The sequence below is a fragment of the Arvicanthis niloticus genome, chromosome 5 (assembly GCF_011762505.2).
Source record: "Arvicanthis niloticus isolate mArvNil1 chromosome 5, mArvNil1.pat.X, whole genome shotgun sequence".
In the NCBI taxonomy this organism is placed as follows: Eukaryota; Metazoa; Chordata; class Mammalia; order Rodentia; family Muridae; genus Arvicanthis; species Arvicanthis niloticus.
In genome coordinates this window covers 6,378,111-6,397,585 of record NC_047662.1, presented here as the reverse complement: position 1 = coordinate 6,397,585, position 19,475 = coordinate 6,378,111, and the positions used below count along the sequence as shown (strand labels likewise).

The 19,475-nt window shown below is 51.1% G+C and overlaps 1 protein-coding gene across 5 annotated transcripts in view; it reads right to left on the bottom strand.

Annotated features, from left to right (window-relative positions):
• Spsb1 (splA/ryanodine receptor domain and SOCS box containing 1) overlaps positions 1-19,475 on the bottom strand; it is a 59,506-nt gene that overhangs the window by 5,736 nt on the left and 34,295 nt on the right. For 3 of the 5 annotated variants that reach the window (XM_034503644.2, XM_076933711.1, XM_034503646.2), the window contains exon 2: positions 3,604-4,445. In XM_034503644.2, the coding sequence (XP_034359535.1) occupies positions 3,604-4,297 (694 nt within the window). In that variant the 5' untranslated portion in view covers positions 4,298-4,445. Of the gene's footprint in view, positions 1-3,603; positions 4,446-6,897; positions 7,140-10,080; positions 10,173-19,475 lie in introns of those variants that run through there. The other 2 variants (XM_076933713.1, XM_076933712.1) reach the window with 2 other exon arrangements.

Sequence of the window (19,475 nt, the reverse complement as noted above, 5' to 3'; positions counted from 1 at the left end):
AAACCTGACTCTCCCCATCTTTCTGGGTGCTTTCATCCAGGGTCCTGGTGTGTTTCTTATTGTTTTCGTGGGCTGGGGATGGATCCTGGGACCTTCTGCATGCTAGGCAAGCCTGCTATCCTTAAGCAACACTCCTCGCTAAGGGTCGCCGCTTTCAGTGCTGTCTGTACATGGATGAACTCCCCCTGCTTGCCCGTGTCTCGGGTGACGTGTAGGTTCACCTGGACTAATTTCAATGTCTACATGTTCTCTCTCCAGCTTTTCCAGCTTTCCGATTGTGGCTACACCCTTCAACCTGCTGAGGATGAACACCCGAAGTCACAGCCGCAGTAGCCTTTCTCATTTCTTATACACCATCTACTGCGGTGTGCAGTCTAGAATCTGGCTGCCTCTGTCACCTCGATGGCGCTTGCGTTGCCTCAGGTGCAGCCATCTCTTGCCTGGACAGCTGTCATGGCCGCCACCCTTGCCTGCCATCAGCTAAGGGTCCCGGTAAGGCATGAGTTGCTCCTCAACAATGTGCTGAGGTGTTGGTGGAGGCAGGTGATGGTGCTGACACATGCCCCCTTTCCTCACTCTCCCTCTGCAGCAGGGCTTAGGACAACAGGCTGCCCTCAGATGTCCTGCTCAGCTTGTTGGGAAAGGGAGACATCTGTGTTCTCCTCTGCAGCCTCCAAAGTCAACCATATATATCCAGGACTGTGGAAAAAGAAGGGCCAAGGATCTTGGCATTCAGTTAAGCTGGAGAGAGCCCTGAGTGCATGTCGCTGACCAAGAAGTATCCTGATGTGACATTCTGAGTCTATCTGGATACTAGATGCCATGACAGACTGCTGGTCGGTTTCTTTTTGTTTGTTTTGTTTTTTAAAGATTTATTTATCTTATATATGTGAGTACACTGTAGCTGTCTTCAGACACACCAGAAGAGGACATCAGATCCCATTACAGGTGGTTGTGAGCCACCATGTAGTTGCTGGGAATTGAACTCAGGACCTCTGGAAGAGCAGTCAGTGCTCTTAACCACTGAACTACCTGTCCAGCCCAAGCTGGTTTCTAAGAACTTATTCCCTCCCATTCTCATGGTCCCACCCAACCTCTTCAGAATTTTCTTGTAGGGCTGGAGTTCCTGATTGAAGAAAAGGGGAAAGCAAGCATTCATCTTCCTCTGCTTCCCAACTATGGATGTAATATGACTCTCATAGCTCCTCCACCGCGATGGACTGTATCCCTCAAACTGAGCCTGAATAAACCTTCCCTCCCTTCCTTGCTTCCTCGCTTCCTTGCTTCCTCGCTTACATCTATCCTTCCTTCCTTCCTTCCTTCCTTCCTTCCTTCCTTCCTTCCTTCCTTTCTTCCTTCCTTCAGGGGCATCTGTCAGCTTTGTTCTGGCAACGAGAACAGTAACTAGTTTGGTGGATAGCCAGCCCTCTACCTGGTGCAGAGCTCAATGAAGTACCGTTTTCTCACAGGGCATGCCTAGGCCTCTGGAAGGGCACCGCTGGAAAAGCCATGTGACTTACACATAATTGTGCCAAGGGCAAACACCCAGGCCCCTCTTAGCCGCCAAGAGTCTGAATTCTGTACAGGAGTGGGACACATGGAAACCACAGTAACTCCCTGGGCTCATGGAAGTATTGGCAAGTCTATTCCCAAAGACAAGGTTGGACAATTCTTGTGGAGCTCAGATCTGGTGTCTAGGAGACATCGATTCCCGATCTGCCACTCTGCCACGAGGGAGCATAAATCTCCCTGGGGCACTGAGCACTCCTCTGTAGGGAGGAGGGAGGCAGTCCCAGAGCCTGGGCTCAGGAGTCTCTGGCCATGCCTGTAAAGTCTGCTGTGGCTTATGCTACTTGTTTCTGTAATGGGGGTGGGGGGTGGGGGGGTGGGGGGTGGGGGGGTAGGGTGGGGGAGACAGACCCACAGAACTTGCTCTGGTAGTTCCCTGGTCCAGGTCTGTGCTGACTTCCTCAGAGAGGTTCCCTTTGAGGTGAACACTTAGCCACATCTGCCACGAGTGCCATACCCTTTGGCTGGGCTGCACAGGGAAAGATGGAGCAGGCAGAGATTCTGCACTACTGATGGCTCCACCCAACAAATCGTTCCCAGCCACTGACTATGAAAAAGGAAGGGGAAGGAATTCCAGAAAGGGGAGGGGATTCTAGAAAGGGGTGGGGCTTCTGAGAAGATTTAGGAGTTAGCTTCCCACGCCCAACTATCTGAACATTCCAGAGCCTTTCAAAGATGGACGTGAGGAAGGGGTGAGGGAGAGTAAGGGATCCTGAAAGGTTAGAGAGTGGGATGGTCAGGTCTGACATCAGCGAGAGCCACGCCTCACAGAAACACAGACGGGGCTGGGATTTGGAGTACCAGGCCAAACCTGCCCTTAAAAGCGGCCACGGGAGATTGACGTTTCCTGGCTCGTCCCCTATGGATATAGACCATATAGACCACAGGAGACGCCCTTGTGGGAAATGAGAGGAGGCCTGGCATGGGGGTGGATGGGTCTGGAGCACTAGGACTCCTGGTAAAATGGCTTCCCACCCCCACTCATGCTGGGATGACCTGGACCTGCCACCAGCATGGTGTTGCAGCACACAAGCCATTTCAACACAGAGAAAGGCCACGCCCCTTTCCAAAGGGACAGGCAGAAGTCAATGCTGACTCAGCAGTGTCCCCACTCCAAGACTAAGCAAGTCCTTCTCAAGATGGTGGTGCAATGGAGTGTCTGGCTCTGAGAGAGAGAGGTGTGGAATCTGGGTCACGGTTGGGAGAGGTCCCTGGCTTTCACTTATCTAAGAGAGCAGAGCATCCCCAAGGCTACAGAGCTCAACTTGCTGACTCTACTGTGCTAGAACACAGTCAACTACAGGTCAAGGCTAGAAGCATGTTAGCCAGAGAATAATAAAACCATTCATTCATTCATGCATGCATTCATTCATCTATTCACTACTCCATCCATCACCTATTCATCCAATCATTTGATCTCTCCATCCATCATCTGTCCATCATCCATCCATCCATCATCCACTCATCCATCAATCATCCACCCACCCATCAATCATCCATCCATCTATCATCCATCCATCATCCATCTATCCATCATCCATCCATCATCTATCCATCATCCATTCATCCATCTATCCATTCATCCATCTATCCATTCATCTATCCATCCATCCATCAATCATATACCCATCCATCAATCATCCATCCATCATCCATGCATCCATCCATCCATCCATCCATCTATCCATCCATCTATCCATTCATCCATCTATCCATTCATCCATCCATCCATCAATCATCCACCCATCCATCAATCATCCATCCATCTATCATCCATCCATCCATCCATCCATCATCCACCCACCCATACATACATTCATCTTTTATTTATTCATGAAACACTGCCAGGTACTCCTGCAAGCTCTAGACAGACTTTCTCATTTAACCAGGTATAGGTCAAATATGACCTGTGAAGATCTACAAACCCTGAGCTATCTACTTAAAGACATTTTAAATCCCATAACTACATAAGCTAGCCAAGACCACAGGGACATGGGAGACAGCACTGTTTTAGACAAAGCAGGGGACACTTACGATCAAGTCCGTTCAAGTAGCGCATGCGGATCTCACAGTGGCCCCAGACGGCACTCACCACAGGATACAGCTTTTTACCCTTGAGTCCCCGGAAAGCCACTCCCATGTACTGTCCATCCACGATGAAACTCAAAGTCCCATCATCCATGTCCAGGGCCACAAGAAAGGAGTCAGGGACAATGAATGTCTCATCTGGCTCCAGAAAGGCCGGGTATGTTTTACTTGGCTGGTTCTTGCCGTCATGGTAGAGACGGTTACGTCCCAGGTCCCAGCCCCAGGATTCATGGTTATTTCCTACAAGGGTTGTGTACCCAACAGAGTGCAGAGGGGCATCTGCTGTGGCCACTCCCACCACGGCATGCGTGCCTCGTTGCCTCATGGCCCATGTGATCTGCCATACGTGCAGTCCACGTGTGTACCCAACTTTGCCCCTGATGGCGTCTGTGCTCTGGGCCACCGGATGCCGGTGAAAGATCAACTTGTCGTCCTCCTTCACGAAGACGTTGAGCGAACGGTCATTATTGTTCCAGGAGTGGAGCAGCTGGACGTCGTAGGACACGGGGGGCATGTCGAGCAGCAGGTCCAGCCGGGTGGGCTTGCAATAATCCAGACTCTGGAGCTCCTGCTTTAGAGGCCGGTATGTGGGGTCCCGCATGTCCACAGTCTTGATCCCTCCCGTGACCTTCTGACCCATGTTGGCCTTTATTTCACCTCTTCACTGACTCCCAAGACAAACTCATCAATCTCGGGGCGTTGACTCCAGATCTCCAGTGAGGGCCGGACAGAACCCCTAAGGGAGGTTGCTAGGCGATCTCCAAAGGTTGTGAAGCACTCTGTATTGCCTAATGGGTGGAAAGAAAAACAGGAGGGTGGGTGAGCTGGGGAGTCGCAGCAGGGGGAAGATTTAAGAGAAACACGGAAGTGCACACACCCCAAGACGTCACAGCAGTCTGGAACCCAGTCCCGAATGAAATGGCCCTGTCCCTGTGCCTATGCTGTCACGAGGCCATCCAGCTCATGGTCTGTGTGGTGGACACAGGGACTGGAACTGCCCTCGATGTCCTGGGTCAGTCTCAGACAAGGGAGATGCTGGTTGGCCTCCTGGTTGTCTTTTCACGGTCAGAAGGCCAAGGCAGCAGCACAGACCCCGGAGTGAGCCTCGGCTCACTGACACCTTCTTGTTCCCCTCTTCCCTGTAGAGAATGCAAAGCACGGCACAGGCAGATGAAGACACCACACCCAGCCTTCCCTTTTCCTCTCCAGCATCGTCACTTCTCAGAGTCATGACATCAAGTGGCCCAAGGGAGGGCACGCTGATGTAGAACAGTTCAACGTTGCAAATGCATGCACACTAAGCCAGGCTCTACAGCCCAGAGGCCTCCACAATTCCTCATCAGGTCCTTAGCCTGCCTGGACCCAAGCTATCAACAAGGCTTTCCGCAAGGCCCCCTAAGCTGGGTCCTGGATTCAGATGAATATAGACAAGACAAGAGTCATAATACTAAACCCTCACATGGTTCTGGGCTAACTTGCAGAAGATCAACCAGAAGGCAGATGAACTAGAAGATGATGCTTCACCCTTGAGTCTTCCTGCTACAGCCTCACAGAGGGAGGACTAACTCCATGTCACCTCTTTCCCCTCTGGCTTCAACATGCCTTGGATATGTTAGGGAGAATGAATGGGGAGGCGGAACAAGAAGGGAGGCCTCACGGCATCTACTCGACCTTCAGTGCCTGTAGAAATGAGGAAGAGGAGGGCTGACCTGTTGCTGTCCAGCCTTGGATCAGGGAAAACAGCAAAGGATTTGCACTCCTGGGTCTTGCTTGTGAGCTGTGCTCTCTGCCACCCAAACCTGGAGGGTTGGAAAGATGGCTCAGAGGATAAAGAGCCTGCCTCACAAGTACAATTCTTTTTAAATGTATGTATAGTGTGTGTGTGTGTGTGTGTGTGTGTGTGTGTGTGTGTGTGTGTGTGTGTGTGATGTATGTTACATCCTGAACCCTTTTTTAAAAAAACTTTTCTTTTGGACCCAGGGCTGTTGCTGGCTCAGTCAATCACCTGATTTTTTTTTTTTTTTTTTGCTTCAAGCTCCTTGAGTTACTGCCCTGACTTCTTTCAATGACAAGAGTGTAACCTGTAAGCTGGAGTAAATCTTTTCCTCATCAAAATTGCTTCTCATCAGAATGTTTTTTCTTTTTAAATATCACAGCAGAAATCAAATGAAAACAACCAGAAACCAGCAAATCCTATGTGTAAAAGCTCCATGCTAATTGTCTTGGGCTTCATGGACCAGATTACAAACTGTTCAACATCACCACCATAGAACACAAGCTCCTATAGAAGGCGTAGAAGCTGACGTTCCTGAGTGCATTACAGTAAAACTTTACTTATAAAAACAGGCCAGGCCTCAGCCCGCCAGTCCCTGAGCCAGATCATGGATCCCACTCTGTCACCACTGAACAGACTTTTGGGAAGGCGCAAGCAGGCAAGCATAAGGCAGGTATCAGAAGGGATCTCCTAGCAGCCTTAGAAATAACAACCAAAGAAGCTACCTCAGAGCAGAGCATCCACTATCTGTCCAGGTCAGTCCCACGAGCTCTTCTAGCTGTAAGATGTTACCAATGGCCCGTACACAGCCCAGTGAGTTCACCAACACTCCCACTGTGCTGAGCTGCTTCCCTCTCTGGCCTGTAGGGAGCTCCAGGCATGGAATGGCTATGAATGGTGAGTGTCCACTGGACAGGAGGTGTGGGAAGAAGGAGCTGGAGAGACGGCCGGCTGGCACACGTTGAAGTGTCCACTGTATTGTGGAATGATTCTCTCGTAAGGGCAGGCCAGGGGACATGGTCCAAGCACTCTGTTGTATGTGTCCCAACATCGAATCATCTGAGTCACCTTCTGAGTGGTCAGTTGCCATGGCAACCTAGAGCCACTCTTGACTCATCTTTCCTGTGTGTCCAGGTTGTTGGCTGAAGATGACACTGTTCTAGTGTCTGTAGTTAGGCCATCTCCTCACCTATGTAAGGATGACTATACCATCCCCTTTTAAATTGTTCCCATACAGGTAGCTAGAAAGATGCCTCAGCGGTTAAAAGTAAATACCGCTCTTGCAGAGGACCCAAGTTTGATTCCCAGTCTCAACACCAGACAGTTCACAACTGTCTATCGATCCAGCTCCAGAAAAGCTGGGGCCTCTGGCCTCTGTGGGGACCTGCACTCTAACCCACACATCTAACTTAAAGATAAATTAGTTGTTAAAATATGCCCGTGCCAACGTACCCTCCCATTCTCACCTCTCCCTGGGCTGTAGCCCGCAGGGCATGTCCCCAGGCCTGTCTCCAAGGCTCCCAAACTCACTCAGGACGCTGTGCTTTGTACACCGACTACGATTCACTTTTGGTGTGTCCAACTTTTCCTCTGTTCATCTGCAACGTGGGTGTCGCCCGTGTGTCACATGCTTATCCGAAACTCAATGGAGACAATGTCCTAGAGAGGGCTTGGCACAACTGGCATTTTACTTTGATGTTCTAGAATGTGCTCGTTCACTGAACAAAGATCACTGTGAGCCAGTGTTCCTGGTTACCACACCTGGGCCAACATATGAACACTGCCTCTGGCCGGGACCCAAGCACTGGAATGCCGTCCCACGGAAGACCAAGATTAAGGACTCCACTCAACCAGAGGTCAGTGAATTTGCTTTGTGAATGGCCAGATAGTAAATGTTTTAGGCTTTTCAGACAGTGTGTAAACAAATGGGTGTGGCTATATCTAATAATACTTTAAGAAAACAGAGAGCTGGATTTAACATAGCCATAGTCTGCTGACTGACCCCTCTTATAAAACTGTGAAAAAAACTGCTCTTCCAAAATACCTGGACATGGAGCTCAGGGTGGGGTGGGTGTGTGCCATCCATGTGTGCTGAGTGACAGGAACATGGGTGGGTCTTTACAGTGTGGTTGCCACTGGACCAGACAAGCTTCATTGAGCCAGTAAGGACTAACAGTGGGTATAGTTAACAGGAAGTAGGGGACCCTGTACAGATGCTGGCTCTGGCTCACCCCCAGTTCCATCTCCTGCTGTTCTGGAAGCAAAGCAGAGGCTCAAGCTTGATCCAGGTGTGCCACCTGAGAGCTAGGCCTCAAGTTCGGGGGGGGGGGGGTTGGGGGGGAAGCAGACGGCAAGCCTCGGAGAGGTGGGAGGACTCAGCTCCCTGACCAGGAGCCACCAAGTGTCTGTTGCCTTGTAGGCTGAAACTAGACAGACAGCAGGGAGCCCACAGGGCTAGTCTGCCATCACCAGACCCCATCAGCCATGGCACCCACAGATGCCTACATAGACAGGCACACACGACTGTGTGCACAGGGGTACAACTGGATGGAGTGATGTCAGTGGTCACTGGGTGGAGGAGCAGGACAGAAAGAAGCCTAGAAGTTGGTGACTCCTATTTTGAGTGCCTTGGTGTCACGCTCAGAGAGTGAACTCTGGCATTCACCAGCATGTCCCTCCACACAGCACCTGCTGGGCATCCTCACACCAGCTAATCCCCAAACAAAGCCCTACCAAACTGCTTGCCCTACCAAACTCTGGCCACCCTGAATACTGAACACATCCCGCTGTGCTGAGTCGCCAGGGCTGCCCTTGCCAGCTGTCACACAGTTACACTGTTGGCGAACACACCTGAGAGGGCTGAGGAAGGGACAGACATACAGTGTCATTACCCCCACCACAGCTCCTGTGAGGCAGGCAAGTGTCCCAGTTAAGAGATTATGTACACAAGTGTGCATGTGCATATTTGTGTGTGTGAGCATGTGTGTGGTCGAACGTGCGCATATGCGCTCGAGCACGCTCTAACTGCAGGTCTGTTACTCTTATTGGGTAGCAGGGAATACGTCCAGTCCTTCTCTCAGCAATGTTTTTCTCCAGGTAAAATCAGATTAAAGATCAACCAAGGATGTGGGGGGAGGTAAGCATCGGCAAAGGGTGAGCGGGCTGCCTATGAGAGACAAAGTATTGTTTACACAGTAGCCTAGAACTTGATGAGTCACAAAAGAGAAGTGTCTCTTGTTTGGAGTCTGAATTCTTGTTCTAGAGTCAAGAGCAGTCAGTGACAGGGGCTCTGCGACATGAAAGCTACCTGGATAATTACTCAGGAAATGCCGCCGCTGGAGCAGCTTCACGGGCCACACAGGCAGGTCACTCCCCTACCGCCACCAATGACACTGGATGGGATGTGTGGCTGGTTAGGAATGTGTGGCTGAACCCAAGCACACTGACAAGGGGGCCAGGCTTGGGAAAGACCCCAAGGCTGTGAGAGGGACATTCTAGGCGGACCCCAGTTTTTTCTCAGTTCTCACCTTCCTGCTCTTGGGATTCCAGATCAACCCGTGCTCCACTTGGCACACACCAGTCAGTGTCTAGAATGGAAGAGACCTAGCCCCAAGTACACGGTGGGACCTTCCTATCTCTGGCTGGAGGGTGGGGTGGGTAAGAAAAACACAGACGGGAAGCAGAGCCAGGAGCACAGCATGCAAAAGCAAAGGCACTGGCCCTGAGGGCTGATGTCTGATTTTGACAGGCCAGTTCGCAAGCTCGCACACACGCACGCAGACACATGCACAGGCACACGCACACATGCACACACACACACACTCACACACGTGCACACACAGACACATGCACACACAAGTACACACATGCACAGGTACACACATACGCACACACACATACAGAGGCATATGTGCACACATGCACGCACACTCGCACAGGCACATGCACAGACACACACACACACACTCACACACACACACATACCCACAAGACTCACTCTACATTTCTTTACGTTAGAGTGAATCAGATCAGAAGCGCAGGAACTAAGGAAAGGGTGTCTGCATCTGCTAGACCACACTGAACCCTGTGGTTTAAATTTCTTCCGCCTTCCTTTAAGGAAGAAATCCCACCCCTCCCCCACTCCTGCCACACACAGAGTTGGGGTCACTGATGAGTTCCAGGTTCACTTCAAAGGCAACCACAGCTAGAGGTGAAAGCTTAGATTAGACGGCTGGGGTCACTAGGAACCTAGCAAAGGTGGCATCTGTAATAGACTTTCAAATGCACAGCTTGGTTCTAACAAGACAGGAACCTCCTGAAGCCTTGGAGGCTTCCCATGGGCAGCCTTCAGTCAAGGGCTCCTTATTGCTGTCCAAGACATCATGGAGGACAGAGGAGCGAAGCATGGCAGGGAACTATCAGCTAGTGTGAAGAATAGGACCCCAACCAGGACAACCTTCTCTTGGGAGGAGCATGGCACACCTCCAACCAGGTGCCAAATACTCTTTCAGGAGTCTTATGTGAGAGGCTCACCGCCCCCAGCAGGTCTACACACAGGAGCGTCAGATGAAGACATTTCATGCAGTGTAAGCCCTGGGAATGAGGCATCTTGGGATTAGGCTGCAAAATTGATACCGTGAGGTTATTACCGTGGATCACAGGAACGTGCAGTATGTGTTCCCATCTCCGAAGGCGCAGGCACAGAGAAAGACCCAGAAGAATAAATGTCGAACATCTTATAGTGGCCACCCTGGGACAATGCTACGAAAGAGAAGGCACGTTCATTTTCGATTTGCTGAGGTTCGTGATTGACAGAAAAGTGGAATCAAAGATAAGAATGGCAGTCAAGCTGTAAGGCTGTCCCCAAAGAAACCATTATTTCTGCAGTCGATTCTCCAGAGTGCCATTACACTTTCTAAACTTACTCTGTCCACTGAAAATGGAGCTGTCATCTATCACCGCTTGCCCCAAACACATTGCTTTAGTCTGCAACTCAGCCAGGTAAGCTCTACTCAAGCCCTGCCCCTGTCAAGGGCCTCGTAATGCCATCCCCATAAAACCCGGGGCTGCTCTGGCCTCAACAGTAACTCTATAGCGGATGAGGAAGAAGAATGGGTACCTCAGAGGGAGACATCTATGGGGACAACTTCCAGCACTTGGCTCAGTTGGGACTTCTGAACTTGCCAGTATCAACCTGGAACCCTACTATGTTCCCTCAGCAAATGATATGGCCCCTCAGACCTCACTCCACCTCCCGACCCCACCACCACCTGAGTGCTTTCAGATAGCTGGGCCCAAGAGTCCCACTTCTTCTGAAAACTAGCCTTTTACTGTAGAAGGCCCTGCCAAGGTGACTGGGGGGGCCGTGTATAGGAGTGGACAGAGGAGGGCCACCAGGGAGGAAGCAGACACACACCTACCTCCTGAAGCTAGGCTCACCCTCAGTACCCCTGACCCCAGAACAGTAAAACCATTGTTTTGACATGAGATGGAGAAAGAATGAAATTCAGGATGTGGAACAAGGTGACCTATTTATAAAACCTCCTTTCACCTGAAGATCAAATAGGCTCCCTCCCTCCTGCGGCCTCCCTGCCTCACACCTCAGTGGTTGCAGCCCAGGGTTTTGCAAGAGCAATATGCCTGAGGCAGAACAGCCTGTTATTATATTACAGTGCAGCCTCTGCAGGCTGGCTGAGCCACTGTCTGACCGCCTGGCCCAGCTAGGCCTGTTCATTAGGGTTCACTGCTTCCTCCAGCCAGAGGAACACAGCCGGCAGGGAGGGTTGGGTGGTGAGAGCGCTCAGGGCGCAACACCAGCACACGCTGGTGTACAGAACAAAGGCACTATCTTCCCTGTGACTCCTGCCACTTGAGAGGCCTTCTCAGGCAGGGGGATAAAATTAAGTTTCTGACCCTAGAACCATCAGAGAGTATCAAGCCCTTCTGGGAAGTTCTGAGAGGCGATTTTGGAAAGAAAAATCCCACATAGTCCAGAGCTCTAGCCTCTGGCTTCAAAAGAGCGCAATGCACCTGCCACAGACACCTACAGAAGGACCCAGATGACTCACTACACTTTCAGAAAGAGCTTGAAGCAGTTGCTTCGCACCCCTGGGAAATTGGTGAGACATTCATACAGAGACCAGAAATTAAAATAACAGTTAGCGTGTAGTCTAGTTAGAGCCAGAGGGCTATGATCTGCGACTCACTCAGAGAAGCCCTGCCGCAGAAGGGGCAGCCACAGCGTGGCATGTGTACCTTAGTGACAGTGGGAAGAGTCTACACTCTGGGTCACTGGTTCTCACGGCCTAAGGGAGTCAGTCACAAACTGGGCTGCTAGTGCTGGCACAGAGGGAGCTGAGTGCTTCCCACAGCAGCACCGGAGAAGTAGGGGGAGCTACTGAAGGACTCCACAGAGGAAGGCTCTGGTTGCCCCGTACCCCATGCCCTTATCAGCACCAGAGCAAAGCAGAAGATGGGGTGCTGGAGGTAGGTGCCTACAGCCCCCAAGTCGTCCCTCCCCAGAGAAGACTCCCCAGGGAAACAATCCCAGGGTTACTCTTGCCTGGTTCCCCACCAGGCTGGCTTCTGGGCTGCCCGATCTGAGAGTAAGCTAACAGGTCTGAGATAGCTTACAGTCCAGCATCAAACCAATGCTCAGCTTTTGGGGTCTCCTAGTATAGGAGCAGGTATCACCCCGATGTCCTCTCATAGAGAAGATTACCTCTAGAAGTGATCTCAGTTCACTTCATGTCTTCCAGATACAAGGAGCAAGAGAAAGAGGAGGAGGTTCTCGGGGAGGGTTAGGGGCTTGGGTTGGGGTAAATTTGCCCCATTCTGCAGATCCAGGTGAACAGCCTCAAACTACCTGGGTGTGCAAGGCATGAAAGGCAAGAAAGAGGCATGGCCTTTGTTACTTCAGGACACAGACTGCAGCCCCAGCTCCAGCTCCCAGCATCTAGCACACAGGAGAAGCATCGTCCATGCAGCCGCTCTGCCTCCTCCCGTCTCTCTCAGTACTAAAGTATCTCTAAAAACAGGGAACATGAACGGCAAGTGTAGGGGCTCATGGGAAGTTTTGGGTCCATGGGTCACAGAGATAAGTCCAGTTGTTCAGCTGTCTGTCTCTGAGAGAAGACACATAAGACACACAGATGTCCCTGCACAGGGCATGCCAAAAGCTGAGGGACCAGAAGGCCTCCTTGCACAACACTCTCTTCTGGATTCATTCAGTCAGGTGAACCCCTTAGATAAAAAGCAGCAGCAAGAGTCACCCCCAAAATATCCAGAAGGGGACGAGGCTGTGCGGTTGCTCCCTGAAATCACATTAGCGAGAGTGAGGCGGGGCAGCAGGGGCAGCCCCTGGGAATTGCACAGAGTCTTGGTTCTCCCAAATGCTGGGAACAAAGGCGTACAGCGTCACAACTGGCTCCCCCACCCATATTAAATGGGCTTACTCTATGGTGTGTGTGTGTGTGTGTGTGTGTGTGTGTGTGTGTGTGATGTCCTTGTGTGTGCAAAGACACTCATCCAACCAGTTTGCAGAAGGGGTACCCTGTCTTCACCTCCCATAGACTGGGATTCCAGATCGGCTACTACAGCAGCCCAGCATCTGCATGGGTGCTAGAGATCTGAACTGCAGCCTGCACGCCTATGCAGCAAGTGTTCTATCTGCAGAACCGTCTCCCCAACCCCTCTATGACTTTCCAGAAACCTCTCGTTCTACCCTGATACCAACTATCTCAAATGTCACAAGTAAGAACTCACAATACGGAAATGGAGAAAGCATAGTTAGTTTTCTCTCCTCCACAGCTAGGGAGAAGCACCAAGATACGTACAGTTGCCTCCCTTCTAGACTACCCTAGACTGCAGATACAATGATGGCCACTTACGGCCAAAGGTGACACCCTCACCCCACCCCCAGTACATGGGTTGTTTTTCCTAGCCACAGTTTATTCCTTGCATCAGTTTTATATGATAACCTGGGTTCTCTGTAAGAACGGTCACATATGGGATTGAGATCCCCTCTTTAACAGTAGCTCATTCTCACCCCCAAAACTTTGGCTCTCAGAACCCCCACCTCACAGTCACCTTTCATGGAAGATGTGGAAGATCCCACCAACCTGCCTCTAGGCCTCTTGGTCTTTGCACCTCACAGTGTCAGGCTGAGGTGCCGAGGAGTTTCTGCCTGGCTAGTTGGTCAAACTGACTTCTAAAGGACTGCTGCCAGGGAACTCGGACAGGAGTCTAAGACGAACCAGGGAGAAGCTTCAGCACTGGTCCCTGGTGGGATTTCACAGAACTGACAGGAGGCCTGGGAGAGGTCAAATCCCCAGGTCTCACAGGCAGGTGGGGAAAGTGGGGACTTTAATGTCTCAGATTCCTGTAGCCTCCAGGAATTTCCTCTTATCTGTCCCTGGCCTTCTTGTTCCAACCCCGTTAGCCTGGAAAGTCCTAAGACCTCTAAAGGGGAGGCCCCAGCAAGTTCAAAGGTGGCAAGTGAATTAATCCTACACTTCAGACAAGCTGTATGTAGACTCTGGGGAGCGAATTCCCATGTACTAGTTTGTCACACACAGGAACGTGCAGGAGGGAGAAAATGACCTCTTGGCCAGTGTATGGGTAGACTACCCCTCAGCTGTCCAAAATGCTGTTGGCTCACACCCAGAATTCCAGCACTCAGAGGTGGTGACAGGATGATTCCGAGTTGGAGGCTAGCCTGGGCTACATAGCAAGTTGGCTAACCTTATTTCAACAAGGCAAAACAACAGCAAAGCTCTCATTCTCTGGCAAATAAATAGAAAAGAACCAGGAATGTTAAAGTATGTTGTGTTTAGCACGAGGGATGCATGGTGAACCCTGCTTTTAAATCTCCTCATTTGGTTGTCTCGCTGTTGATACAAATGGTAAATGGACCAAGCCCCTACCAACAGTTGATGCGATTTGTGAACTGCAGCGCTCACGTGTGATGCAGCAGTGCTTAGCCGTGGACCAAGCACTGTCCAGGTACATGCTACACTGTGGGTGGACCTGGAAAGCCTTATCCTACCTGAGAGAAGCCAGACACAAAAGATCACACAACCTGTGATTCCAGCTTATAGAATGGATGGATCAGGAGAGTCCATTCAGACCAAAGCAGCCTGTGAAGCGGCAGTAAACGGTCACGGGGAGTGACTGCTTGTAGACAGGACCTCTAGATAAGGGACCCAAATGTCAGGGACTAAGTGGTGTGTGTGTGTGTGTGTGTGTGTGTGTGTGTGTGTGTGCCAGGTGCCACCAAGTTGTCCTTTTAAAAAACAGATTAATATCGGGTTGGCAAGACGGCAGATGGCATTTCCTAACAACTTGAATTTAATCACGGGACCCCCAAATGAGAGAACTGATTCCAAGTTGCCCTTTGACCTCCACATGTATATACCGTAGCACACACACGCATGCACACACGTGAATGTATACAAGTATGTGCACACACATACACATGTGCTCACACCCAGACACACACACACAATGTAATTCTTAAACATACAGGTTAATGTGGACCGGGGAGATAGCTCAGTTTATAAAATGCTTGTCACACACACACATGAAGAACATCATCCAACCCCCAAAATCCATGTACAAAGCCACGAATAGTGGCACATCCTTGTAATCCCAGCTCTGGGAACAGGAAAGAACCCTGGGGATTCTCCGGCCAGCCAGTCCAGCCTGGTCAGTTTGTCCTCGGCTCCAGTAAGAGGTCTTGTTTCAAAAAGCAAAGTAGATAGCTCCTGACAGATAACACCAAGGTGGGCTGACCCACATTGTCATGTATGTGTTTTCAATCCATGCAGGTGCACCCCACCACACTTGTAAACACACAAAAAGGTTAATCCTATGCTATCTGAAGGAAGCCCAACTGAAGGAAAGCATGCGCCTTTGCGTGCCCATGATGAAAGGAGGAGGGGGTGGGGCAGAGGCGCAAAGTTGAAGGACACCCAGAACCTACAGGGACCTGGCTGACTGAACACCGGCTTGCAGCCAGTGCTTCACACCAGCCACGGCTGATAGTATTTAGATGTGAGAGTTAGAGAGTCTGGTTGCTGTAATCCTCTGTCCCTGCACCCACACACTATTTTTTTTTTCTCCTCTGCAAAAGTAAAAAAGCGCTGAGCTTGGCTTGGCAGCTTTGCATCCTTGAGCAGGCACCTGTGGATCAAGTTTCTCTGGAGAAATCTGGAATGTGTGCCTGTATCTCCCGCCTGCGCCCAAACAGAAGTCTGGGGAGTGGTGACCAGCACACCCAAAACTCTAATCGTGGAAGGACGCTGGCACTGCTAGAGCAGCACACGGGCCCAGCCCAGCAGGCAGGAGGCCCGCTCACACGCTCCAGTGCCTACTTTCTCACAGAGCAGGTTCACAGCCTGAGGCATCAAGCATTGGCAAGGACCCCACTTTCTTTTTTTTTTTTTTTTTTTTTTTTAATTTATTTATTTAATGTATGAGTACACTGTCACTGTCTTCAGACACATCAGAAAAGGGCATCAGATCCCATTACAGATGGTTGTGAGCCACCATGTGGTTGCTGGGAATTGAACTCAAGACTTCTGGAAGAGAAGTCAGTGCTCTTAACTGCTGAGCCATCTCTCCAGCCCCAGGACCCCACTTTCTGATATCAGGAAACCATCCTGGCTGCTCAACTCTTGCTTGCTCCCCCCTGCTGATGCTATCTTGGCCTGGCCTCCAGCAATACTACACCACAGGACTCCTGCCCACACCCTGGAGGCCCCACACTGATGCTCAGTGGGACCCGGCCTGTCCTCACATGCAAACTCGTTCTAATGGGCAAAGTTCTTGGAACCTCACCACTTACAGCGTGAGCACAGCCCAAGCACCTCAGACAGGTGCCATCATTTCCCATAAACTGTTTCTAGCTAGGCTGGGCCCCAGTCAGTCAAGGGAGACTGGTTTAACCAAGTGCAGAGGGCATGTGCAGTCTGGAGTTGGGCCGTCAGTTATCGCCTTCTGCTCCACAAGCTCGGTGACCGTATTTCCTCAGCTCTCCTAGCTCTGGGTCCCTTATCCACTATTGGCCCAACCTCACTGGTTGCTTAGAGGATAAAACATAGATCCTACCAGAAGTCCAGCATTAAATGAGGAGCCAAGGCCAGAGAGATGAAAGGGATTTGCCACCAAACCTGAGGACCTGAGTTTGAGTCCTGTGACCCACACAGTAGAAGAGGAGTGACCTTCACACCTGCTCCATGGAATTATGTATAGTAATTTCCTCCAGAGATTCAAACATTCCACCCTGCAGGCAAGCTCCTTAAGCAGGAAAGTAAGCAACTCAAAATGGCTTCAGGAAGTCCCTGAAACTGACTAGAATCATTAGGCCCCTCCCTGCCAGAGTAAGCAATAAAAGCTCAGAGTTCTTATTTCAGAAAGCTGAAATGCAAAGACTCTGAGTCCAGATCAGCTGCCTAGAAGAGGTTAAAACCAACTGGGGCACCTGGAAAGGACACTCTCCCACCTGTTGTGCTGCCCGAAGGCTGTGCAGTGAGCTTGGGTTCCCAGCTTTGTGAGCTGTCACTCATGCTAGGGTAGGCTTTGGTGATGCAGGTGTCTGAGTCATTTCTGCCCCTTTAAGTGACCCCTCACCCATATTCCTGGAAGTAACTCCAATAAAACTTACTGGTTTATCAAGTTGCACTTTGGTAGCATCAGTACTTTGGTCTGTCATGGATGGATTCCCTGGGTGGGGTGAGTAGGCGTGTGCATTGCATCTCCTCCTCAGGAAAGGCCTTGGCGCACGTGCTTACACACATGCACATCAACCAACCAATAAACAAACACTAAAAAACGTGAGCGGATAACACTGGAGATACTTTTCCAATTTAGTGGGGGGAGGGAAAAGAAGAGCAGAGGGGTGTGTTTCCTGAGACAGGGATTCAGCACAGACATGCAGATCCATCCCTTATCTCAAACTCAGCCATGTTGTGAAGAAGAGCAGCCTGAAGAGGTGACTTAGCTCTGTGGCTACCTTGGGCCATCTTGAACTCAATAACAGCCACAGAGCCCCTGGGGATCGAGCCTCCAGTGTCTGGGAGAGGAGGGGCCTTTCCTCCCTCTGCTCCCTGAAGCCAGGCAGCCAAAGGAATGTTTCTTAGGAAAACAATTTGGATCTGGGGACTGTCTTTCCCAGTTCTCACTGCTTGAAAACATAAAGGGGGAAAGGGGGAACTGGCTGCATAGCCATGTAGTGGGCTGACCCAGAAGGGCGGCCGGTGGAGAGAGGGAAGAAGCTGCTTGTCCTAACAGTCAGCTCATCCTTGGAGCATCAACAAGCTCAGGGCTGACCACTTCAGGTAGCCCAGCTCCTGCCACCCCACGTCCACACACAAGACGCAAATGTATATTTTACACTCTGGCCTTGCTGGCGAGAGCTCTGTAGACAGCTGGGCTGAGGTACGTGCTTGGCAGGCTGGGTTTCCTGAGACAGGATCGGCAGCACACATGTCACCTTTACATGCCTGAAGGGGGATGCAAGAGGCCTTGGCACATCACGGCTGTGCAGCTGCCACTCGACCAACTGTGGGAGACTCCTCTTCAGGACCCTGCTGCAAGCCTTCCTGCCAGACTCAGATTTCCACAGCTGGAGCTGGACCACAATCCCTGCTCCTACCAAAGGCGCCGCTGAGCTCTCTGGCTGCCCGAGTTTCCGTTCCCCTATCAGAAGCCTCTCTTTTCTGCTGAGCTGACAAGACCTGCCAACAAAACAAGCCTCTGGGACCTGCTTTTGCGTAACACTGCTACAATGAATCACTGAGGCCTAATGGTATAGGCAGCTGGACCGGTGGCAGAGACCCGTGTGAAAGTTACACGGGATGCTCAGCCCCACTCCCTGCATCCCATCTCTCCTGATTGACAGCTCCCTCTCCAGGGCCCCAAACAGAAAACCAGACAGCATGGAAATCCTGCATGTGGTGCAGTGTGACTCCTTTATGGCCCCAACACAGGCACGCTGTCACTTTATAAAAGGAGGGGACCGGTCACCTGGCTTGCCCTACACCTTGTGACGTCCAGCAAACACCATATGCATGCCAGGTGCTTGATGAAAATGCAGAGCCTCAGGTCCCACCCTACCTGCTCACTGGTAGGACCTGAACAGGCCTCAGGTGATTTGTGCTCAGGTGGCTTGGGGCTGCCAGGGTGACTCTTTGGGAGGTGGAGGCTTACAGGAAGTACATTAGGAGAACACTAGGTAGTGGTTCTCAACCTGGGGGGGTTAAATAACCTTTTCACAGGGGGAGTCACCTAAGACAATCAGAAAAATGCAGATATTGGGATTCTTAACAGTAGCAAGATTACAGTTACAAAGTAGCAACAATAATGTTATGGTTGGGGGGGGGGTCACCACAACAGGAGGAACTGTATTAAAGGGGTCCCAGCGTTAGGAAGGTTGAGGGCCTCTACTCTAGATGAAGAGCTTCATCCCCCCTGCCCCCCGGAAGTTGATCCTAAAACACAACCATGTGACAGAGGGGGCAGACAATGATGAGAGGGCAGACAATGATGAGAGACTCTTTTGCCAGACCCATACAGGTGGGCAGGATGGGGCACATAAAACAGAAGGCAGTGGTCACTGGGTTCTGGGAGGACAAGTCATGGGGATAGCACCCCAGGCTTCTCCTCTAGTCAGCCATCAGCCGTCCCTCTGCCCACCTCAGGCTTCAGCCATTCTGTTGGGCTCTTCTACTCTCAGTATCCCAGATTCCAGTTAGACAGGCAGATCCTGAGACCTCTTGGTCCCATGCCTGCTATAGAAATTCTCTGCCCTTGAAGGAACCACACTCAGCTGCAGCCCTCTTCTCAAGGTCTGCTCTGGTTGCCTGGCTCCATGGAGCCTTCCCTGGTTGGTGTCCATGGCTGTCTGCAGCTGCCTCACATAGCCATGTCCTCCTCTGATCTCTCCCTGGGATGACCTCAGGACCCTGGGCCTGAAGGAACCTAGGCAGGCGGTCAGTCACAACCCTGCATCTTGGCTGAAGTCCACGAGCCTGTCCAAGACCCG